Here is a 25,923-nt window from a genome sequence, read left to right on the forward strand (position 1 = left end):
AAAATTAGAGCCTTTTTATGTATCGGGAAAAAAAATTAATTTCAGTCACCTAACAAAGCATGGCTAAGCTATCTTATTAGTACACATATCTTTCCAAGAATAGTTGTCATTTTTCCCATTCTAACTTTAGATTGATCCAAAGATGCAATAAGATTTTATTCCAATGTCCACTATTCTTGTGTTGTGTGTGACTCAACTATTATTTAAGTTGCAATCACATAACACACAATGGACATTCTCACATGTCAAAATCTTGAAAAACAAATGCACAATCCAAATAGAGTTCATTCAACAAACCAACTAATTTAAGTAGGATTATGGGAAACAGAGCATCTCTGGATGAGGAGATGCACGCCTTGGCCCGGCTCGACGATCATCCGATAGGCCGGGGAATGTCTATAATTGGGCGAAAGCGCGAGCGTGAAGTTGGAGACGATAACAGCCACCACAATTTTGAGCTGCACGAGCGCAAAATTTCGCCCGAGGCACAGCCTCGGGCCTAACCCGAACGGAATGTACACCTGCGGCATCTTGCACGCTTTTGAGATCCCACCCGCGAACCGCTCCGGGTTGAACTCGTTCGCGTCGGGCCCCCATATGTCCGCATCGCGGTGCAGGGTAGGGATCAGGGTCCACAGGCACACGCCCCGGGGCACGACAATGTGGCCGATCCTCGCGTCGTGCAGGGCCTCCCTCGACACGAACGCGGCCGGGGGGTACAGCCTCAGCACCTCCTGGACCACCATCGTCACCGTTTTTAACTTGGGCAAGGATTCGGCGTTGATGGGGCCCACCTGGGCCGTCTCGGCCCGTATCTGGGCTTGCCACTGAGGGTGCAGGGCAAGCAGCATGAGGCACCACGACGCAGCCACGGCAGTCGACTCATGGCCGGCGAAGTAGATGTTTTTGCAGTTATCGACAATGAATCTCCTGGAGGAGTCCTCGTCGACATCGTTGTTCGCGGCTCCTTCGAGGATGAGCTGTAGTAGATCCTTGTTGTCGCCGTCGTGGCCCTCCACCACCTCCCATATCAGCGCGTCGATCTCTTTCTCCAAAACATCGATTTTGCTCTTGTGGGCCGTTAGTGGCAATCTGCATATGATACAGACCAAAATATAAGAACTCATCTCAAAAGAATAGCCTTTTTAAAAAAAAAGTAATTTGGTCAAAAGACCCCACATCTGTTGTCTTACACAACTGATGTGGAGTTTTCTTGCATTTAAGTACGTAACATCAATATCGTTATAAATACCGGAAAGCATGGGAACCGAAAAGGAAACTTTGGTTGGAAATGGCCTTTTGAAGAGTTCTAAGCTTGGAGAAGATGTCTTTCCCTTTCAAATAAGAGCTCCCAAAACAGGCTTTGGAGATCACATCTGCAGAAACACTCCTCAAATCCTCCTCCGCTCTAACCTCTGCCATTTTACCCGGCTGGGAAGCCGCGTAAGCTTCCCATTTGCTTGTTAACGATTCGGCCGATTCCACCATCAATCCCACCATTCCCTGCATTTTTGTTGGCAAGTGAAACAAACTAATATAAGCGTTCGAGGAAAAGTGTTGACAAATGAAACAACTAAATATAACAAATATCTGACATCGGTGTGAAAAAAAGAATTGAAATTTATATCGTATTTACCTTGACCTTGTCCATGAAGAATTCGGGCGCAACAATCTTCCTCTGTTGCGCCCACAAGTGGCCGTTGGAGCGCAATATGCCATTGCCAAGAATGGGTGCAAGCCTTTTTGTGATGTAAGAAGGCTTCCCAAAGTCGGAGGAAATAGATTGATTCATTTCTTTCACTAGTTCGGGATGGTTGATGTACAAATGTTGCTTGTTTCCGGTCGAGTACGTGTAGGTCGGACCTGCACCCGTCAACAAAAATTAGTCATCTTCAATAAATGTGACGAGCTCTATTTTTTACCAACACTGCATCAACCATTTTTTTAATATCTTTTTATTTTACCAAATTTGTATTAAATCTTGTATCGATTGGTACTAAGACTATTAGTTGTGAACGGAAAGAGTATATCATTTTACGTATTCTCTATATAATTTACTTTTCTATTTTATCCTTTTACTACTGTATACTAGATCCCTTCACTATGGATAAACCTCAAGTTTGAAAACGAAACACATGAAAAATATGCCATCAATTATTTTTAGCATAATCTTAAATATTTTGGTCAGAATCGTGCTGGCAAGTCATGTCAATGTCTGCAATATAATTTTGTGCATATAAATGGTATTGACCAGCTTAGAACTATTATGGAAATTATGTTATGTTAAAAATGCACGGTTCCTAAGCTAGATATTTCACGTTACAGGATGACGAGTCCAATAAGACATTTCACAACTCTCTAAACAAAATTTATTTTAAAATGAAGAATAACAAATAGCATAGAAAAATAAATTCGAATTTAAGCTTGAACGCTGTGTAGTTTTACTAGTACTATTTTAAAGGGCGTCAAGGTAGATTCGAACACAAAACTTTTATAGTCTATCGGGCATTAACGACTCTGATCTACTGTTACGCCAACTCACACTTACAATCCTTTATCGTTTGATCTTAGCTTCTTATTGTGCATGTATGCAAAACTTGTACAAGCATAAAACTTGAATCTATAAATCGTTCATTGGATCTAGCCACCCAAAATTTCAAAGTGGGATAAAAAGTTGGTGGCCCTTTGAATGATATATGGATTTGATTTTGAACATGCCCAATTTCAAAGCTCCTACCTAGATATTTCCTATCCACTTTTTAAACAATGATAAATTACCGAGTTTAAAGTAATTATTGCTACGAATAAAAATGTTATTACGAATAAAAGATGTCGTTATGCTATTAGATTAATCACAGAAAAAGAAAAAGTATACAAAAATGTCACAATGTTGTCATTTTTTCAAAAAATGTCTTAACATCTAAACAATTTACTACTATTTGGATATAATAGTGTATCAAAATTGTTATTACATGCATGTGAGCATAAATTAGTACTAGTTCAAGTCCAAAAAAACGACTCAAATCATTTTTTGATATGTTGTGTGAAAAGTGTTAGTAGGATGTTTAATTAATTTATTTTAGCACTGTGGACATTATGGCTAATTTATGATATGGACAAAGAGCAAATGACATTTCCAATAAAGCAAAGAAAACATCATTTGAAGGAAGAAAACAATTAATGAAATATACTATGGGATAAGATTAAATGAAAAGTGGGTACTTTGGTTACAGACATCAGTCTTGTCCTCCATAATTTCTGTCCTTTTTTTTTTTTTTTTCTATTTTCCATTTTTTTTCTACATCTTTAAACAAACTCTAATTCCAGCAAAAGAAAATATTGTCATCATTATATTGCAAACTATTTGTAGATTAATTTCGACATTATTACGATCATCAATTATTAATACAATGGTCTACTTGGGAATATAATGAAGCTTTTCAATCCCAGTTAAAAGACCAACCTATATATGTCTCCTCATAAAAATCTTACTTTGTCATTTTGATTCATTAGCAATAGAACTCGTATCCCACTTATTTACTAAAAATAAAAGTAGGCTTTATATTTCATTAATAATTAAACTCATATTTATTTCATTATAAAATTATAGTACTATATAAAAAAGAAATCTAATTTCTACTAATATTTGTAGTTCATATTTTTTTATGAGTAGTTAGTGGATTCTATTTTCGCATATAAAGTACGATTCAATGAATGAGACAGTACTTATAACTTGTTCGGCAATGCCAACTCACTAGCTAGCTATAATTTCTATATACTGCCATGTCCATGAGAAATTCATAACTGCAGCTTTTAATGGAAAATGACAACTCCTTCTCTACTAATGCAATCAATGACATATACTTGTGTAGTAGAAATTTAATAGTCCAAACATATTGCTAGCCAGTAACAATTGCAGAAAGATAGATAAAAAATGAAAATAAAAATATTTATGCAACTGTAATTAGCTAAGCACGGAACGTAACAATATGTATGGACCATTAAATTTTTACTCGAGAGAGTACCGTATTGTTTTCTCCATTCTTCAAAGTAGGGAAAGAGAGTTGCAGTGTAATCGTGAGCAACAAAGTCATGGTGCTTTGCAGTGTTTTTCAAGGCAGCAGAGGCTTGGATTTTCTCCATCTCCCACAAATTCCCATACAAAAGGGAAGGTTTCGGGCCGTTTATGCCTTGTGCTCGAAGCCTCCACCGAGCTCGCCATGGATTCGCCCACACCAGATACGAGGCCAGACCGCAAACACTCACAAGAATTATGGAACTTGTGGCATAAAAGGAAAGAGCAATTGTTGTTGCAAGAAGAAGAAGAAGAAGAGGGATGTTCATATTTTGCTTTGGCTTTTTATTGATAGGGGAAAGAGTAATAGTTATATAGAAGTGGAAGTAGAAGTCTTGATTCCTTGTACTTAAATTATGTAATGTTTGTTGATAGATTGATGGAAATAGTTTTTATTTGACGTATGCAAAATCTCTAAGATTAATGTTTTTCTTCTCTAAGTTATTCATTAATATAGGGCCCCACAATGAAAGGGTGGCCTCAATTATCAACCTAGTAATTAAGTTTGTAAACCGTTTTAATGTTACGGACTTACGGTCATTAAAGAGTTTAATTTTGATTCAAATTTGTGGGTGTTATTTGGATTTGTTGTCATGTGCTCCATGATCGATATTTATGTGTGTTTGATATTGTTGTGTGGTGATGTTGTATGTTTTTTTTCATTGGTTTGTTTTACTTGTTAGCTTCTTTATTGTTCTTTTAATTTGATTCTGATGTTGCGTTCATTTCAATATTATCTGAACGGTTGTCACTTGTGGTACGCTCTCATAATCAATTTTTTAATAAAAATTTACTATAATTCCAAGCTCATCCATAGGGAACGTGAAATCGTTGCACTCAATATATATGAGAAAAATCCATTCACAACCAATAAATTATCTATAATTGAATTGCAGAATTAACTAAAATTTGATCAGATTTTGCCATTTTTTCGGCAATTTTTCCAAATATATATACAAACTTAGACTCAAACTTGAATTTTTATTATTATAATCAAGTTTAATCTCTATTTGAGTATTTGGGTGTTATTTGAATTTAGAGTGAACTACAAAAATAGTCTCTGGATTATGCGTTTATCTCGCCAATGAACCCTGGACTTTAAAAATATCTCCAGACAACCCTGGACTAAGCGTTTATCTCGAAAATGGTCATTTTCACTGTTTCGTGACAAAAATACCCTTTTAGGGGTTTTGGGGGGTTTGGACAATTTGGTCTTTTTACATTTTAAATCTGATATTACTTCAGTGATGTACTAAATCTGATATTATTTCAAAATTATCATTCTTCTTCCTTTTTGTCATCCTTCACTTTGTTTCTTTATTTCAATATTAGATTTAATTTTATAAAATTAAATTTTAAATTTCAATTTTTAAATATCAATAAAAATTTTATAATTAAAATTACTATTAAATAACATATTAATAGTTTTAATCAATATTTGATAGTGTCTAATATTTAATCAATAAGGTACGATGACACCTTAGTTTTAATCATAAATAGATCATATAACACGATTTATTCCGAAATAAATATTCATCTAATGTAAGACTAATATAATTTTCGTTTATTAATTTGAAAACAATCAAAATTAACTAGAAAATTTCAACAAAAAATCATAGTAGTATCAAATTTTTAGTCAATTTCATAATATTTTTAGTCAAATTCTCCTATACATTAGATGCATATTTATTTCGGAATAAATCGTGTTATATGATTTATTTATGATTAAAACTATTAAATATTGATTAAAACTAAGGCGTCGTCGTACCTTATTGATTAAATATTAGACACTATCAAATATTGATTAAAACTATTAATTTGTTATTTGATAGTAATTTTAATAATTAAAAAAAATTTGATATTTAAAAATTGAAATTTAAAATTTAATTTTATAAAATTAAATCTAATATTGAAATAAAGAAACAATGAAATAATATCAGATTTAAAATGTAAAAAGACCAAATTGCCCAAACCCTCCAAAACCCCCCAAAAGGGTATTTTCGTCACGAAACAGTGAAAAATGACCATTTTCGAGATAAACGCTTAGTCCAGGGTTGTCTAGGAATATTTTTAAAGTCCAGGGTTTATTGGCGAGATAAACGCATAGTCCATAGACTATTTTTGTAGTTCACTCTTGAAATTATTGTGTGGTGCAAGATTGATACTTATGCATGTATGATATTGTTATATGACGAAGTTGCTTGTTTTATTGATTAGTTTTTCACTTATATCAGCTTCTTTGTTGTTTGTTTTAACGCTCATTAATAGGAACCTTTGAGATTTTTGCACTCACTATATATGACAAAAATCAATATTGGTAATATTTCATACTACTATCCGTTAACCAATAATCTAACTTTGCATTGCAGGTCAACAAGCAGCTGGAGATCGCTAGCTCTCCACCACACCAGGGAATACTTGCATGGAGAAATGCTGCACCACCACGAGCACAACTCCACATGTGGTTTCTCATCCATGGAAAACTCAATACTAAAGTCATACTCTACCGATTGGAGTTAAAGGGATTGATGATGACCGATGTGTGCTTTGCAAAGAGGAACCGAAATCTATTGAACATCTCTTTTTTGGTTGCAAGATATCCAGCAGCTTATGGTACTCATGCTGCGAGCGATGGAACATCTCCATGTGTCTTCCTAATCAACCAAAGGCATGTCTTCTCTCCTGGCTTGGCGCCCCGTTTAGAGATCATGAAAAGAGGATTTGGACGATCATGTTTTATGTCATTTCATGGTCTATATGGGCCATCCGCAATAAGGTTGCCTTTCAAAATTTCAACCCCATTTGGGAGGTTGAGAAGAAGCGTCTTTTTTGTTGTCTTGAAAATTGGATGAAAGGACGTGGCCAGGTTCCATGGCGGCAGGAGATTCGGCTGTTAAGGTGAGCGCTGCTTGAGGTGTTGTTAGTCTTCCTCTGCTTGTGGCTACCTTCTGGTGTTAGACTTGTTTTCTTGCTTTCTTTTTGTGTTTCCTGGGTAGTTTCCGTTGGTTGTTGTTTGTTTTTTAGGATGAGTTGTTTGGGTTCATCCGTTGAGAGCTTTGGGTGGTGTTTTTTATTATTTTTGGTGTTGATATGTTTGCTGGTATTTGAGGGGGTTGGTACTGTTATGGTTGCCTCCCTCTTTTGTTGAGTTTCGATGTGCTTTTCCGGCTCGCCATCTGGGCTTGAGCATTTTGCTTAATAAAAAAAAAAAACCAATAATCTATGTTTTCCTATTTTGATTAGTCTATTAAAATTATTTTAATTTTTAATATGACGATCTACCGTTTTAATCTTTTTTTTTCATATTTTCCTTTCTCTCTTATTTATCCTTGCTATAACTATTAAGCCTTCAATTATCTCTTTCTTTTTTTCTAATATTTTACTAATAGTAGTACTAGTATGTTTTATTGATAGTGAATAAGGGGCTAATTTTATTGATAGTGAAGTAAAGGGAATATTGTTTAGATGGTTTAGAGACAGCATCTTGAAGCTAGAATATTAGGTACAAAAATTTAAATAATGATTTGACCAGTAGGTCCAGTACCATGATATGCATGTACTATAACAATTTACTTATATAATTACAGACAATATTTACATGTCAAAATGTCTATGGAGTAGGAGTAGAATATATTCTGCACTATGTAACGCGTAATTTATTTATTCAATTCGGTTTACATTAACTTTATTGTTTGATTATTTCTTAAACATACCACTGACCACACACACCAAAAAAAACACGTGCATTAGCTTAATCGTTTGATTATATCTTAAAATTTACCTAGCACAAAAATGTGTGTGGATATTTTAGGAAAAAGGATACACCACAATACAATGCACCTACATGTGTTACAAATTTTAAGTTAGGGCCCCCTTTTAAATAAATAATTTATCGACACTTGTTCAACTTGTTATCACACACACTCACGTGTATAATTATGTTTGAAACATCATTCTTTATTTGTTTTTTCAACTAATTTAAACTTTTGCCTTAATAAGGAAATTGCAAAATCTCAACTTTACAATTTATATTTTATTCATTCCGGCAAAATCAATAATACACGAATTCAAATTTTTAAGAGGGCCCGTTTGATACCATATTTTAAATTATGTTGGGATTAAATTTCATGAAATTGAATTTGAAGTTATGGTATTCCAATTTAATTTTAAATCGTTTTTGGTAAATTGAAGTAATTGAGTACAAAATTGTATTGTAATTCAGAATTATTAGTTTTGTATCTTAAAAAAACATAAAATTGACATAATTTTTAATTGAATATTTAAAAAATTATTTATATCCATTTTATATTTCTACATTACTGTAATTTTTAACTTGTGCGAGTGTACGTGTGTGAACTGTGTGTTTGGATGGTGCTTATATTTATGATAAGACGCTTAGTTCGAATTTCAAATATCAAGTTTGGCTATGGAATTCTATCAAATGGACTCTAAAAGCTAAAGTAACGTTCACACATTCTGGACATAAAGAAAATTAATTCAGTGGTAAATGAAGAATCACATAGATCGATTTCAATTATTTGTAATGGTCCCATTGATAGGATCGTCATTAGAGGTGCTCACGGTTCAGGAACCGGCGGTTACGGTTTGGAACCGCCGGTTCCGGTTTTGGAAATTGTTGAACTGGAACCGACCGCGAGGGTGTTTTGCGGTTACGATTCCGGTTCCAAAACCGCCGGTTTCGGTTTCGGTTCCGACCGACGGTTTTTCGACGGTTTTTTTTTTACGGTTTTTTACGGTTCCAAACCGTCGATTTTTTGTAGTTCCGACTTGATTTCACGGTTTTCCGCGGTTCCTGTTTGAAACCGCCCGGAACCGGTGGTTCCGACACGGTTTCGGTTCGGATAAATTTTCACGGTTTCGGTTCGAAACCGTAACCGACAATCGTGGTTCGATTAACCGACGATTACGGTTTCGGTTTTAATCGTCGGTTCGATAAACCTTGGGCAGGTCTAATCGTCATACAATCTTTTCAGACTAGCTGGGAAGTAGACCACTAGTATACTCCTATTTATCAAAGTTGGACCAAATTTATTTTCCTATGTGAAATTTGAACTAATTTACTTTCCATGGAAATTTGAATTATTGAGATGATATGGAATCGTTATTTTATTTTCATTTAATTTATTGAACATAGTTTCTTAATGTTCAGGTGACAAAAATGAAATGTGGTAATACTATTTTATTTGTCAAATTTAGAATATATATGCAACACATCAATCATTCATCATATCTCAAATTTTGCTTCTTGTTTTCTAGGATTCCTAATCTCATGTTTACTTTTAAAATTTTTTTTTGCCAGATATTTATATTCCACCTAAAGAGTAATTGTTAAAAGTGGTAGGGATTAATATAATTTCAACTATACAACCAATTTAATTTGATCAAATTAAGTTAGTTAAATAATAGGAGTACTAGTAGTAGTATTTCACATGTTTTGATGATAAAAAATAATGTACTCACGATGTAAAACTATTTACTTATTAGATTTAATTATTTATATGCATAGAAAAATATTAAGCTATACTTGTATCAACATTAATTTTATTTAATTAACTTTAATATTATTTTATATATTTATTTTGATTTTAATAACATGTTCGTTATTGTAATAATCTCACAAATTACATCAAAATTAAAACAACGAACAATGATGATTAAAAAAATAAAGTTAGAATACGCAATCTAAGCAGCCAGACATTTTGACAAACACACTATTTTCCGACTATTGCATCATGTACATAATTTTCCAAAAAATTTGATCATTGAGACAATTGTAAAAAAAATTGTAAAAATATATTCCATCCGTCTCACAAGAATATATATACTCTTTATTTTTTTGTCCATCCCATAAGAATATACATTTTTATATTTTAAAAACTCTTTTATCTCTAATAAGATGAGACGAGACCTATTCTACGCTAACAATACTTTAACTACTTTTTCTTTCCACCCCTCTCCTTACTTTACAAATTGTTCATTAAAACTCGTATCAAACTAAAATTGCATATTATTGTGAGATGAAGAGAGTAATAGAGTACTCCATTATTTATGAAAAATTTGAAATTGACAACAATTGGCTAAATTTATGCTTCTTCGGGAAATTTGCCCCAATTTAATATACTTCCTACAGAAATAGACACAATTTTCCTTTTCGTCTATCTCATAGAAATAGTCCATATTCATTTATATAATTTTTTTCTCTTTTTATTTTATTTTATTTTTTATGAGTCCCACTATTCATTACATTATTTCAACTATTTTTTTCAATCAACTATTTTTTTCATTCTCTTTCGTTGTATTAATTATACTTCAGAACTTGTTTCTAAATGATTTAATTATATGGGACAAAGAAAGTTGTAGTACTGAATAAAAAAAATATATCACAATTAAATAAATAAAGAAAAAAAAGTCATATGGCCGCCGCCAACTATTCCTTATTTGATACGACGGCGTATTTACAATTTTTCTGTCAGTCAATAGAATTCTGTATTTAGGAAAAACCCTAAACCCTAACGCCAGCCTTCACCCCTTTCACTCACCAGTCACCACCACCATCTCCTCCTCCTCCCGCATTCTGCTGCCGCCTGATTTCCCGGGAGGCTTGTACCCAACCGCTCTCGACGTGATGGCTGGAACAACAATTTCATCTCAGCTCAACGCTATCAAAACTGTGCTGAACGTCTCCACCGATCCCGAACCCGGCAAAAAGCGGCCGCTAACTCGTCCCTCAATTCTATTTGATGCCAAAGCAGCTGCCGATGTCGACCTCGACACAATTTACGGCATCGCCCTTTCTGGTATTAAAATCACTCTTTTAGTTTTTATTCATAATTATAGTTTCGCAGCACATACAGTTTTTAATTCAGAGCTTGGTAGGTTTGGAGGTTTTAATTAGTATGGAGGAGCGGTTTAGGAACTACAAGAATGATTTGTTCAGTCTCAATAGCAAGGAGCTGGACAGGGAGCTGCTTGGCCAGGAAGAAAACAAGCGAATCAGTGCATCCATAGCCTCGTATTTGAGATTGTTATCGGGATTCCTTGAGTTACATTCTGCGTTGAAGACACTTGAGTATTTGATCCGTAGATACAAGTATGCTAATTCATTCTATGCGTTCGTGGTTCTGTTTGGAAGGAATGTATTATCTTTTGCCTGCAGTTTGGGGAAGCTTGATCCCTTATTACTCATTTTTATTTGTGAATTGTAGGGTTCATGTGTACAATTCAGAAGACCTGATTTTATGCGCGCTGCCGTACCATGACACACATGTATTTGTTCAAATAGTTCAGTTAATTGATGCAGGGTAAGCCAATGTTTAGTCTTTTTTCCTTGAATTTTTAGTTTGATGTGGAAGATAGGCAGGCGCAGATATAATTCATCTGTTTTAAATTGATTAAAAATGGATGTGCAGGAACAGTAAGTGGAAGTTTCTTGATGGAGTTAAAGAATCAGGTGCACGGCCACCAAGAGAAGTAATTGTGCAACAGTGCATTCGAGATATGGGGGTATTGGAGGCTATCTGTAATTATGTAAGGCATTTTTGGACTTATGACTCTTGGAACAGCAAGCTCTGATCTTATCATGATTAGCTGAAAGCGTTTTAAATTTTAGGCTACACCAGCTAAAAAGATCCAAACGTCGCAACATGTCACTGGCTTCTGTACGGCGGTTATTTTTGAGGTCTTAGGGATTGTTACTATTGATAATGATATTGTTAAGAGGATTCTTCCATATGTGAGTTTTGGGCTGCAACTTGGGGCAAAGGGGCTGAATCAGAAGGTCAGGGTCCAACAACATGTTTTCTGTCTGTCCTTTTTTCAGCAATGCAGAAATTTCACTTTCTTAGACAAGGGCGTCTCCTTTACTTTATGCAGGCTTCAGCTCTAATGATTGTGAGTTTACTAGCCCAAAAGGCAGCTTTGGCACCCAATGTTGCAAAAAGCTTGTTGAATTCTGTGGCAGACATGGCTAGAACAGATGCCAAGGAAGGACGCGACATGCGGTGGCTGCGCATGTCAGTAATGACCATAGTCTCAATAGTTCAGGTATTGCTGCCTAATGCAACATCTAATGACTTGTCAAATACAAATTTCTTATATTGTGTATGCAAATGAGTACCTGGTTTCTATTCTCTTCGCTTGTGGAATTATTTGCTATGCTGCTACTTATTATTGATAGCAAGAACAGTATTTCCAGATGTTAATGGTAATCTCTACTGGTAACTAACACTCAATTTACACTCCAGCTTCAGTGCATGGAGTCAATTCCCAAGAAGACTCTAGATGCCATGAATGAAATCAGGTAGCTGTTTTTACTTATGTTATCTTAAATCTGAAGTATCTGCATCTGACAGTGGAGATTCTTTTTTTTACCTTGTGATTTTGAAGGGATATTTCAGGGATCCTTTCAGGATTGGCGAAGGACTTCAATATTGATAAATTCTTAGTTGTTCTTTTGGAATCTTTGCTTGAGTACAGGTTGGTGATGCTCTTACTGTTTAGGGACAATTTTCTCTATCTCAAACTAAACATTTTGCTTGACAGTGTGTCAGATGATGCGTGTCATCATAATTCTTTATCAATGGTAAAGACTGTTCCTATGAAAGCCTTTGTCAGTCGGATAGTCTCTAAACTACTAGCTACACATATGAAGTTATCTCAAGGCAAGTTTTATGTAGTATACTAGTATGCTTTCCAGCTAAAAGGTTTTCAATTATCTAATACTAGAATCTCAGCTATAATTTTCCTCTCTTCTAGGCTCACAGAACAAACAGATTTTGGTTTCTATTTGTGAGAAGTATCCCAATGAATCACGGGAAGTCTTCTATAGTTTCTTGAAGGTCAGTCGGTCTTTCTTTCTCGTCCTTTCTTCGCAAATAGTAATTGGATTTTAATTCACTCATATATAATTATATAGGATGCCAAGATTCAGTCCAAGAAAATCCAACCAAGCTATGATTTACTCTGCAAGATATTAGATGAGCATTTGGATGCTTCACGAGAAATACCCGATCCAAAATCTTTTTTTGCTTTGGAACATTCTGAGGTATCTTTGTTGAAACCGTGTAGATTGGATGTTTCATTACTTATGATATGGATCATATTGAGCCTTTATTTTCTTAATTTTGTTGATATATTCATGCTTATATATAGTTGTCACAACTAACACAATGATTAATTAAGTTCTTTAATTGCAACCGTTTGAGTAATTTTTACAGGCTGATGTTCGAAAGTCAGCAGTCTTGAGCTTGGATGTAGCCAACATTCTGGAGGAGAAAGTTGCTGGATCGAAGGTAGTGCTTATTCACTCCTCACTCTCCTATGCATGTTGGTACTAATTCTAATGATTATTTCCCTTCTCTTTTCTGCCAGAAATTTTATGCCATTCAAGATGCACTTCTTCGCCGGCTTCATGATGATGATCTAAATGTTGTACTGGCAGTTCTGAATTTGAAAAATGTGGCTGCAATATTAAGCTCACCACTTCTTACTGAAGCGTTACAGAACGTGCTTCAGCGATGCATTCAGATATTGCTGTCAAGTAAGCATACTGTTAATGTAGTTCCGCTGTTTCTCTTGTCTGTTCTCCAGCTTAACTGGGTGGGGAAGGTGATCAAATCATTCACAAGTTTGGCTGTATTAAATCAGTATTACCATCTTACAAAATGTTGGTCGCTCTAATTTGTCATCAACTTGAAATTTGGTTTCATAAGATCACTTTCATACCACATAAATTATTCACATTTATGTTGCATGTTACGTTCACATCAACATATTTTCTTGGAGAGCTTAGTTATTGTAAGATAATAGTTTTATTGTATATGGAAGCGCTCATACTTGTGGCGATCATGCAAATGATACCTGATGAGGAGTGTCACTTGGAATGTATGTAGTTTGTCAAAAGTGTGCTTGGGGCGCAGGGCACTACTGGATTCGCCCCAAGGTGGCTGGGGCGGTCTACAATCTTTCAAATCTCTAGGACCTAAAGCCTTCAAATATATTTTCCTAAAATAACTAAAATACAATGGATGTTCAAATATGATCAGATTTTCTCCCTTGAAATCTCCCCGATTTGTGGGGTACCTGCCCTTGTTTTTTTTACCTAATATCTCAGGTGCGCCCCATGCTCCTGACTAGGGGTCGGTATTCGGTTAGTTCATTTATAACCAAATCGAATTGGTTAGTTAACCGAATCATAAACTGCCCCATCCCAAGAACTGAAACCGTACATATTTTAATTTCAGTAATCAATTAACTGATTCTCTATAACCAATCAGTTAATCAGTTAACCAAAATAACTGAATTCAAGATGTATCTCCTGATAACACTGAATGTATCCAGTAGTAGTAGATTCAGAAGCTGAATATGGGCTCCATCTTGAAGATGTTGATAATTAATTTTAATTGTCTGTTTATATTGAAGGTTCATCATCAGCCTCTTCTCTACCTAAGGATGTTGCTTTATTGTGCACTCAACAAGTTATCACAACTTTCAAAGATCAGGAACAATATGCAGCAACATTCGCAAAAATGATCTTCCCCTTGTTATTAGTTCGACCGAAGGTTTTATTCTCCTTTTCTCAGTTACTATTACTTATTTTTATCTCCTAGGAGTGTAGTTTAAGATTGTTAAATGTGAAATTTATTTCTCTTGAGCTTACAAATGTTTTGCTGTCTTAAGCAGACTCGGAGGGTGAACTTGAAGGCATTAGAATTGGCTAAAGAACTGAAATGTCCATTCTATGAAAACTTAGTGCTTCTTCCAGTGCCAGAGAAGGTAAGTTGACAATAAAAGAACGAAAGAAGTGCTTGCAGATAATTTTCTTGTGCCCACTAGTACTACACATCTTGTCAACCTGGAAGTCTAGAATAGGACAGATTCACATTTATCTTAGCTGAATAACATTCTAATAGACACCCTATTATCATCTGAAAAGTTTGATGCAGCTGCAATTTCTTTTTATCCCATAAGATTCAAAATCATCAAATTGGTCTTATGTGGGACTTAATGGAATTATTTCCAGAACAATATATGTACAAGACAGTATTTTCGTAAAACTGTCTGAAATTCATTTAGATGTTTTATGTGTGGGTATCCTTACCCTTTACGTAACAGTTCCCTTTTCACAATTTATTGGCAGCTCCTGTTAGCCTAGGATTTTATATACTATAATAACTACCATATGAGATATTTATACCCTTGGAACTTAGTGTTGTATATATCCATCTATATATATTCATTAATTGGGATTATACAATTTAGAAGAACTTGTAGATATTAATTAGTTTTCCCAATGAAAAATATTAAAGAAACCTGGGGCAGTTATCATCTTTATGCTGATATGGACTCATTTAGTTCAAAACTAATTTGATAACTTCTAAAAGAATCCAATCTTGAAAGCTAATTTTCCTTTGTCTACAAATTGCAAATGATTGCAGAAATTGGATCCTGGGCAAATATCTTTGGTTAATACTGAGATTATCAGTAAGCTGGCAAAGACGTTCTCACTAAGACCTGAGGAGTACATGCCGTGGCTTGTAACATGCTGCAACTCTCACGAGGTCTCGAAGACATTATTCTTTTTGATTTTGTTGCAGTCACTGAGGATGCTTAATATGGGTAAACACACCTTTCATTTTCTATAGTAATAGCACATTCGACACTGCATCTTGTTCTGGATCGTCCCTTTCTTAATTTTTATTTTGCCTAATTTTTCAAATACCAATATATTAGAGTGCTGTAGCATGTTGGACAATGATTCTTTATTGGAAATTTTTGTTGGATTTGCTATTTATGCCAGTTTTCCACCATCTTATTTGATTGCCTGCACTATGCTATTTCTTCACTTCTGTCTGTCCCAAAATGTGCAAGAAAAGTGTAGTTTAGGTATTCTGCATTGGAGTCTTCTCAGTAGACGGTAGTAATCGTGTTAATTGTCTACTGAAATGCTACAATTGCTTGACTTTTGAAATTATTGAAAATGCCAAACACACTATTACCCTTTTCATAGAATATTGGTTAGCTGTGATTGACCTGAATCATATTATTAAACCAATTTTTACTTGTACGTTGCAACCTTGATATTCTGTTCTTTTTTGTCATGATCTTTCTCAAATCACATCTCTCATTGGTATGCTCTTCTCCCCGTCCTCGTGATGAGTTATGAACATATATTATCTGTCTTTGTACAATCATAATTGAGGTTAATGTAACTTTTGTTCTCAAGTTTTCTGTTTGGAATTTAGGAAACTTATATTTGAGCTGCAATATCTATGTATGCAGTTGTACTTTAATGCTTAATGCCTGTCTCCTTTGATGTCAGATGTTGGCCAATTTTTTGCATTTTTTGATTGTTGCTTCCCAATTCTAAAGAGTGAGTGGGAAATGTTAGAGTCCCTGGGCATATCTACAGAGCAGGTATAGAGAAGTTATCATACTGCATTTTTTATACACATTAAATGGAAACTAATAGAAATTGTTGCTGCTAGTCCAAGAAAAGAAATGTAGATGGTGACTGGAAAGGAATTCTTGAAGATCTTGACACTGACATCAACAATCTCCATGCTGAGATTCTGGCCTGCTTGTTTTTGAGTCTCTCAGAAGTTTTTGCTGCAACAGCACCTAATGGTGTAACCTTGGTTGGTGATTTTTCATGGGTTTAATGTTTGAGGCATATATCTGTGTTTTCTGAACCATTATGACGAGTTAAAATTCCATTCCTCACAGGATATGAAGGAGAAGTGGGTATCCATACTTGAGGTTCTATTCGTATTCTATGCGTGTCACTCTAAAGGCCTATCTGGAGGTGCTTATAAGAAGCATCTGGAATACCTATCCACAAACTGCAAGATGCCTTTGATGGAAATAACGTTGAAACTGTTCTTGGAAGAAGGTTTGGCTCACCGTAGCTATTTGTTTGTCATTTTACTTTTCGGTTACCACTAATTCTTCGAAAGCTGGTTCTGAGATGGTGTCTTTGGGTGCATGCTTTATTTTTGAGCTAAACTAATGATAGTTGTAGGTTAGCTGAAATATAATTACTATTGTAGATTTCTAATTGTCACCCTTTTGGGCTCTCTAAATTCTCAGGAATTCCAGCTGCTGCTCAAATACAGAGTCTTCATTCTTTCTCACATATCTGTTCTCAGTTAGATGAGACTGTGGCCCGTCAACTTCTTCCACAGTTACCTTCACTTCTTGTCCCACTATCTAGTGACAACCAGGTTTTATAACTCTCTTTTTTCACTTTTCTTTTTACACAAGTCAAGGATGCTTCCACTTATCATGAGTTTCCTTGGAAGATTCTTGGCTGTATCTGTTTGTTTAAATTATTAGTATAGGTAACTAGCAATTTCGTAATACTGATACTATTCCCTCTTGTGTCTAGCATGTGAGGCAGGGTGCCATTAGCTGCATCAAAAAGCTAAATTTGTTTTTGTCCCACATTAATAAGAATGGTAATGCAGTGATACTTTATTTTATTTTATTTGCCAAATATCTCTGTTTCTAGTGGTCTTTCTGATCATAATGTGCTACAGGAAATGATGTAGCCTCACTGCATTTTCTTGGAGATCTGTTGTGCTTAATTATTCAACAAGAGAAGATGATATTATCGGACAAAAATTTTCTTTCCTCGTTCTTCACATCACTCCTGTGTTCATCATCTGAAAGCCTTTTGGTGCATTCTGCTATTGGAACGAGGTTGGATTTGAATTTTATTGTTTTTTTCCCTTATTAATACTAATTGCACTAGAGGAGACTGATATATTACAATATTGAGTATCTGGCAGAAGAGTTATTCCTTGGTTCTTTTTTCCTATCAATTTCTCGGTTCAGTTTCCCCCTCAAGATTTACTTGGATCTGTTGAGTTTTATATATAGGAAGACCGTTTTGCTTCTTTCCTCTCCATTTAGATGAATATCTTTTTTTCCTCGATAATTAGGTTTGATGAGTCCACCAGAGATAACATTCTCGAATATCTGCTTGGCCATGCTCTTGGACTTCCTTCCTATGCCAAGGTGTGTCTACTTTTCAGATGGAAAATACAGTTAGAGAAGGCATATACATTAGTTTTATTGTTTATAAATATTAAATATTAAGATACATTACTGATTTGATTTGCGGAGAAATTAATTCTGTTTCATTTTTAACTTCATGACAGCTGAAGATTCTTAGTCTGGTCAAAGGTGCTGGAAGTAAGCTCTTATGTGTTTCTGGTGTGAGATCATTATTGAATGATCTTTTGGAAAGTCGGTGTTCATATTACTTGGGAGGTGTCAAATCTTGTAATAAGTTGCCCCAAAGTGAAGTTGACATATTGTGCCTTCTGCTGGAGGTAACTTTTATGGTCGTTATTTTACCTCTGGATGTTGGACCTCAAACCTCTTGATATATTACATTTCTAAATTTATGCGTTCCTCAGTGTTGTACCATGGCAAATTCGTCTCATGAAGCACAAGACTTAGGGGATTGCATATTGAAGGCTTTATGGGTAAGTTTCTTAAACTCTTTTCTAAAAATATATTTTCTGTTTTTCCGGAGTATATGGGACCTTATTAGTTCTTGCATTCTCAGGTTAATGATTCCGAAGACTTGGCAGTAATAGAGCCATGCATGACAATTTTGAGAAATCTTAGTAGTTCTCTTTATGGAGATTTGAAGACTGAAACTCAGGTTGGCCTCCCCCTCCAATCCAAACACATTCAGGGATGGTCTTTAATCTTTATGATATCTTATGCATAAGGAAACTGTGTGGCTTTCCTTCGGACATTTCTAAACGAGTTGGATAACTTTAAAGTTATTTTTGAGTTGGTCTTCACTAGAGATGCAACAATTGGACTTCTGTAACACAATCTGACCTTGATACTTTTAGTTGAGTTCTTGCAACTTGCCTTGTGATGTGGAATTCTCTATCGGAATTCTCTATCCATGATTCTGCTGAGTGATAATTATGCAACTTTACTATGTGATTATCTGATGTACCTTGAGGACTAGAAATATTCTTTATGAATCTCTCTCCAACAAGGAAAACCTTCTCATGTCTTGGTGTACACATAAAATTCATTTTTCCTATTTCTTTTGCAGGAGCTTATCTTCCGAAACCTATTGGTTTTGTTTAGGAGTGCAAATGGCATTATACAGAATTCTACGAGAGATGCGTTGTTGAAAATTAAAGTAGGTCATCTCAGTCTGTATCTCTTCACTTTTTTATTTTATTTTTACTTGTAGGCTGGTGCCTTATTCTGGATTGTTATGTCCTATTAGGATGAGTATGAATGGCACTACACCTACCCGATAAAAAAACTATTATATTGAGCTTTATGACATTTTTAACATCCTAGAGTCAATATGCTTTCATTATAATTGATATTCTTGATTTCTAATGGCAATATGTGTATGATCCAGAAGCTGATCACTGGAGATTCTACAATAAGATTTATACTATTTCACATCTTTTACCATCAATCAGTAGTACTTGACTTCTCCTACAATCTTGCAGATAAATTCCTCAGTTGTTGTATGGACTCTTGATTCGATTATGGGACAGAAAAATATTCCAGCGACTCCACAACAAGGGAAGAAGCAAAAGAAATCTTCCAAATATCATGATCCTGGTTCTTATTCTGGAATACTTGACAGAGAAAAAACCCAATCTCTCTTGAGTGCTCTTCTTGAAGTAATTTTGATAAAGAAAAACATAGTTAAGAGGTATGCCTGACATGCTTTTGCATTGCAGTTATTACTTGCTTTCTGCTGTGATAATTTCAGTGTCTCATATGATTGTATGGAACTGATGTGCATTTTTGTAGAACTTCACTTGTCGGCCCCCTATTTAAGATCCTCCACCTAATATTTGTGAATGATGGGTGGATTTCTGAAGTCACTGAGCATAATAAAGGGCTTATAGCTGCGCCATCTGGTGTTGCTTCTGAGACAAAAGCCTTCATTCAGCAGACTTTGCTACTCACTTTGGAAGATATCTGTGCTTCAATGGGAAATGAAATTCAGCAAAAGGTCATTCCCGTACCACGCCAGTTATATATCTGGCTCCAACTTGGCACAACTAACATAAGTTTTTATTTTCAGGACATCACTCGTATTTTTGACCTTCAACTGTTAGTAAGCTGTGCTCGGTCATCAAGTGATGCTGTTACTCGGAATCATGCATTCTCGTTGATTACCACCCTTGTAAAGATTATACCTGACAAAGTCTTGGATCAAATCCTGGATATTCTTGCTGCTGTTGGCGATTCTACTATAACACAGGTTGGTTGCTTGATGATATAGACCTGTATCTCTGCTGTTTATACTTAAATTGCTTTAGATTTAGTTTAATGTCTTACACATTGAATATGATTCACATAGAGTATAACTGTATTGTGCTTCATTTCTTACATAACCTGAAATTGACAAAGAATATGCAATTTGGTTGATCTTTAGTGGGACAAATATTCTCAACGTGTGTTTGAAGGGCTTATATCAGCCATTTTACCTTGCTGGTTATCCAAGACTAACAACACAGACCAGTTGCTTCAGGTACTTTACCAAGCTTTTGGTGTAATTTCTTTTGACGAGCTGGTTGAATTTTTCTGAGCAGCTATTATCTGTTTCTGTTAGGTTTTTGTGGATGTTTTGCCGCAAGTTGCACAACATAGGAGACTTCCCATCATTGCACATATATTAAGGTAGAATTTGCATTCTTGTCATTATGGTTTCTAAATTTTTGCTTTTGCTGACAACTCCTCTCTTGCAGAACTCTTGGAGAGGCTGAAACTCTGGGTTCACTGCTCTTTCTCCTCTTCCAATCATTGATCTCTAGAAATAACGACCTTAATTTCCATGATCAAGGGCGATCTTTAGAACACTTGACTTTTGCAATCAATAAGCTATGGGAGTACGAATTTGCTGTGACACTCTGTGAGCAGTATTCTTGCACAACCTGGCTTCCTTCTCTCGTCTTAGCACTTAAGAAAATTGGAAATAATTCCTTAAATGAAGACACATCTATACAATTGCTGGTGGCAATGCACTTTGTTGCTAACAAGTTGCGAGATCCTGAAAATTACTACAAGCTTGAGTTGGAAGAAACTTCAAATGGGATTCAGGTGAGTAATCATAACTGCATCTTTTTTACTGTTGGTGCACATTTACAGAAAGATACTAGGAATTCTGTTGTTTATAGGATTCTGTAACCAGAATTGTTATATTGAAATCAATAATGCTGCTGCTATTTTTTCGGATAAGAATAAAAGTTTTTTCATATAGACACAGCCTTTTGTAATTTTATTCCAACTGGAATCAATTTCTGCAGACAATGACTGGTGATCTTATGGAGCAAGTTGTGTATCATCTTCACCTGGTTGACTCTAAAAAGAAGCATGTTGGTGTTCCAGCTTTCATCAAGAGTGAGCTGAAGGAGTTCATTCGTGGTGTCTTGAAAACTCTTATAAGGGGCCTTTTGCCATCCACCTTCTTCAAAGTCACTATAACTTTGATCAGTCATGTTGATAAAAATGTCAGGAAGAAGGTAACTGAACTTACATTTTATGTAACCACTGGAGTTGTTGCAAACAAGCTAACCTATATGATTATATTGCATACCTAATCAAACTCAAGAGAACTTTTTTGTCAAATTTTCTCGCGAGCAAATTATATCAATTGGTTGTTGTGACACTAAGATATGCGTTGCATACTCACCTATTTTCCCCCTATTTTCTTTGTTTTATCTGTTTAATCCTTCGCTAGATTATAACATTCTTAAGCTTCCTATTGGACAGGCTCTTGGGCTTTTGTGTGAGACCATGAAGGACTTGGGTACAAACACAAAGATTGATAAGAAGAATTTAGTATCAAACTTAAGAAGCTCATGGCTAAATCTGAACAAAACATCTGAAGAATCGTTTGAGAAGTTGTGTTTGGAAATATTGACATTACTCGATGCCCCTGATGATAGCTCTAGTACTTCCCTGAAACTGGCTGCAGTATCTGCATTGGAGGCATTAGCGAACAGGTTCCCTTCACAAGATAAAGTCCTTAGCATGTGCTTTGGATCTGTATGTAGGGGGACATGTTCAGACAATACAATTTTCTCCAGTCATTGTCTTCGCGCCACTGGTGCTTTAGTTAATGCGCTTGGGCCAAGAGCGCTTCCTGAACTTCCTGGTGTTATGGATTCCATACTTGGGAGATCTCCTGATGTTTCTTCAGCGGTTGCAGAAATTCAGAGAACACACAACAGTGCTACATGGTCTTCATCAGAGCACTCCCTTTTCATGTCAGTTCTACTAACCTTGGAGGCAGTCATCACCAAGCTTGCAGGGTTTCTAAATCCTTATCTGGGGGACATATTAAAACTAGTTGTATTGCATCCTCTGTCCTTTTCCCCTGCTGATCAAAAGCTGAAGTTGAAAGCTGATGTTGTGCGCAAGCTCATCACTGATAAGATCCCTGTGAGTTTTTGTAGTTTCCGTTTACTTCTTTCCTGAGCTATTCTATATTGTAATGGTTACTGATGGATTTAATTTTATTCCTTAGGTTCGACTTCTGCTCCCCCCAGTGTTATCAATATACACTGATGCCTTTAAGTCTGGGGATTTGAGTTTGCTGATTGTTTTTGAAATGCTTGGAAATTTGGTTGGTTCAATGGATAGATCCTCAGTTGGTGCTTACCATGCAAAAGTATTTGACTTATGCCTGCTAGCTCTTGATATACGGCATCAGAACCCTGCTTCAGTTCACAATATTAGTTCTGTTGAGCAATATGTCCTCAATGCTATTGTTACCCTGACCATGAAACTCACAGAGACTATGTTCAGGCCACTTTTTGTCAAGACTATTGAATGGTCTGGTATAAATTTGGAAGATGATGAAGAGCATCCTGAAAGTGCTAATGGCCGTGCTATCTCTTTCTATAGTTTGGTGAACAAACTTGCTGAAAGCCATCGGTGAGTTGGCACATATCTTGTTTTTTCTTAATCACAGCCCGATACTTTTTTTTCTTCTCTGTATAGCTTTGTTTTTTATTCAATCATGACAGTAATCATTTTTTATTTTTACACCAGGTCACTGTTTGTTCCATACTTCAAGTATTTTCTGGATGGCTGTGTTCGATTTCTTGTTGATGCTGAAGTTATGAACACGGGACTGTCTCAGAAGAAAAAGAAGGCTAAGCTTAATAATAAAACAAAGGACAAAGACGGTGAATTGTCCCCTCCAATGTGGCATCTCCGGGCTTTGATCTTGTCATCTCTCCATAAGTGTTTCCTCTATGATACTGGAAACTCAAAGTTTCTTGGTTCTTCTAATTTCCAGGTAAGAGAAATTTCCTGCTTTTTGCATTATTGTTGCTTAATAGTTCTGTTTGACACAGCACTTGCATTATGGAAGTTCAGCTACTCTGGCATTACATTGATGATAAATTCTTGATTCTTTTTGTTGATTTCCTACTTCGCATTCTTGATTATTTTGTTGATCTCCATCCGTTTTCCAGGTTCTTTTGAAACCATTGGTGTCACAGCTTGTAGTAGAACCCCCAGTTGACATTGGCAGTCATCCTGATGTGCCATCCATAGAAGAAGTGGATAATTTGTTGGTCGCCTGTATTGGTCAGATGGCAGTTACTGCTGGTTCAGACCTCCTATGGAAGCCTCTCAATCACGAGGTAAAAAAATACACCCATCTGATGAACTTCTTTCCCACTTCAGTTTTGTTTTGCTGTTTCCATTTTCCAATTATTGAAGGAAATAGAGCACAACAATTCGTCTAGGGTTAAGTTGTTGTTTGTCAGTATTCATAATGACAAGCTTCAGTTATCTAACTTTGCCAATGTGCTGTGTCTCAATATTAGTGAACTGAGTCGCACATTAACTTGGTGATTTTTTCTATTTTTTCTGACTGCTAAAATATGCTTCGTGTTACATCTAACGTGGTTGATCATAGGCACCACTTAGTACCAATGTATTCTGTTTTAAGTGTTGTTGATACTTTTTTTGTAGTATGTAGGTTTTTTCTAAGGTTCTGTAGATGCATATGCGCTCACTTTCTCATGTGCTTTAAATCCTAGTATTAGGGATTTAGGGGATATTAATATTCCAAAATCCAAAATCCAAATGGTACTAATTTTTTCTTTTCCCTCCTTTTCTTTTTTCTTTAATTGCAGGTGTTGATGCAGACTCGCAGTGAAAAGATACGAGCCCGTATGTTGGGGTTGAGAATTATTAAGCATTTTGTGGAGAACTTGAAAGAGGAGTTTCTCGTATTTTTGCCAGAAACTATTCCCTTCTTTGGTGAGTTGCTTGAAGATTCAGAGCTACCTGTCAAATCTCTTGCGCAAGAAATTCTCAAGGAAATGGAATCCATGAGTGGCGAAAGCCTTCGAGAGTATCTGTGATACGTAAAATATATGCTGGTCATTACAATCATCAAGTCACCTAAGTAGAACATCAAACAATCTAAGATCCATAGCGTGTGATGAGAATAGTTCAGCATCTGTCTATGCACATCTTTTAATTTCCATGTATGTTTTAGTGTTGTTCATAGAAACTTCAATTGGAGAATTTCAAGATGTCCCATTTTTGTGAAAACCTAGTTTTGTAGTAGTAACATTCTTCCAACAATGTTTAAATTGTTAAAATTTTGAACTTTTTTTCTAATTTTCCCTGTTACTTTTTACTGATTGTTAGTGCTGTGTTTTTTACAAGCATTCTATTGGAAGTTGAGAGAATTAGTTAGATGAATGTTACATGACAAGCTTATGCAGTTGGTGTAGACTTGGTCACTGCAAATTCTGCAATAGAAAATTCCGTAGTCAATGTTTTTTGATTTTCTAATTCAAACTTCCTAAACAATCCACCTTTAAGTTTCACATTAATAAACGGAGATTAACGCCAAACTCACTCATACAATTCAGCAAACACCAAAATGAAACTAAAAATCAAATTTGGCAGAACTTGTTCATCATCAGCTGAAACAGTTGCATCCATTGATCATCTCTTAACATGTATTCTTCTCCGACTTCCCTTCAAATCACTCATTCGTTTCAAACTCGTCTCCAGACACTGGCATTCCCTCATCACTGATCCGCATTTCTGCCGTCTGCGCAACCCCAATCCGAATCCGGCCATCGGCCTCTTCCTTCACTTCAACTTCTCCATGAGTCCCATGTTCCCGTACCTCCCCTTCTCGCTTAACCAATCAACCAAACCACCATTCCGTACACTCAACTTCACCAAACACAAATCACGGGCCGGGATTCTGCAGTCCTGCAACAGCCTCCTACTTTGCTGCTCCTTCCACTCCCGGTCAGTCTACGACCGGGAGTACTACATCTTCAATCCCACCACTACCAGATTCTCAACGCTCCCCAAACTCGACTACGTTGACAGAAACATAAGCGGGATGAATTTAGGGTTTGACCCCGCCAAGTCTCCTCATTACAAAGTCGTTTGTGTGACTGGACTGAGTTCGGTTGAATATCAGATTGAGCTCTACTCTTCCGATAGAGGTCCATGGAGGAAATGCGGCCAGCCTTTCGTCATCACCACAGGAGCTCACTTCAACTTCAAAAAAGGCGTATATTGGAATGGAGCAATCCACTGGCTGAACATCGGAGAAGGCGATTCTCTGTACTTCAATCTTGAGAATGAGACAAGCGTCTCCTTTCCAACGCCTCCCAACCAACCGTGGGAAGTGAGGAGCAGTGTCTACTTCGGGGAGTCGTGTGATCACCTGCACTACATGGAGATGCCTAACAGGCAAGTTGAGTTTGATGTTTACGAGATGAAAAGGGATTACTCGGAGTGGTTTGTGAAGTACAAGGTCGATCTGAGAG

At 35.9% G+C, this 25,923-nt stretch overlaps 2 protein-coding genes across 2 annotated transcripts; one reads left to right on the forward strand and one right to left on the reverse strand.

Annotated features, from left to right (window-relative positions):
* Nucleotides 1–131: 131 nt before the first annotated feature.
* Nucleotides 132–4,408, reverse strand: LOC125212818 (cytochrome P450 714A1-like). The gene is made up of 4 exons (XM_048113081.1): nt 4,026–4,408; nt 1,637–1,863; nt 1,253–1,503; nt 132–1,092 (listed from the first exon to the last, which is right to left on the reverse strand). The coding sequence occupies exons 1-4, from the start codon at nt 4,342–4,344 to the stop codon at nt 306–308; spliced, it is 1,584 nt and encodes a 527-aa protein (XP_047969038.1). The 5' UTR covers nt 4,345–4,408; the 3' UTR covers nt 132–305.
* Nucleotides 4,409–10,585: 6,177 nt separating this feature from the next.
* Nucleotides 10,586–24,745, forward strand: LOC125211964 (uncharacterized protein At3g06530). The gene is made up of 39 exons (XM_048111939.1): nt 10,586–10,893; nt 10,973–11,186; nt 11,302–11,397; nt 11,506–11,623; nt 11,706–11,873; nt 11,969–12,139; nt 12,340–12,395; nt 12,482–12,571; nt 12,638–12,756; nt 12,851–12,933; nt 13,011–13,139; nt 13,312–13,386; nt 13,466–13,634; nt 14,516–14,655; nt 14,777–14,869; nt 15,532–15,712; nt 16,416–16,510; nt 16,582–16,731; nt 16,820–16,985; nt 17,183–17,316; nt 17,481–17,550; nt 17,632–17,794; nt 18,037–18,112; nt 18,256–18,429; nt 18,517–18,585; nt 18,669–18,767; nt 19,179–19,268; nt 19,594–19,802; nt 19,904–20,108; nt 20,181–20,360; nt 20,535–20,630; nt 20,712–20,779; nt 20,848–21,199; nt 21,406–21,621; nt 21,872–22,543; nt 22,629–23,038; nt 23,156–23,405; nt 23,584–23,754; nt 24,253–24,745. The coding sequence occupies exons 1-39, from the start codon at nt 10,722–10,724 to the stop codon at nt 24,481–24,483; spliced, it is 6,420 nt and encodes a 2,139-aa protein (XP_047967896.1). The 5' UTR covers nt 10,586–10,721; the 3' UTR covers nt 24,484–24,745.
* The last annotated feature ends 1,178 nt before the right edge of the window (nt 24,746–25,923 follow it).

This window comes from Salvia hispanica, chromosome 3, assembly GCF_023119035.1.
Source record: "Salvia hispanica cultivar TCC Black 2014 chromosome 3, UniMelb_Shisp_WGS_1.0, whole genome shotgun sequence".
In the NCBI taxonomy this organism is placed as follows: Eukaryota; Viridiplantae; Streptophyta; class Magnoliopsida; order Lamiales; family Lamiaceae; genus Salvia; species Salvia hispanica.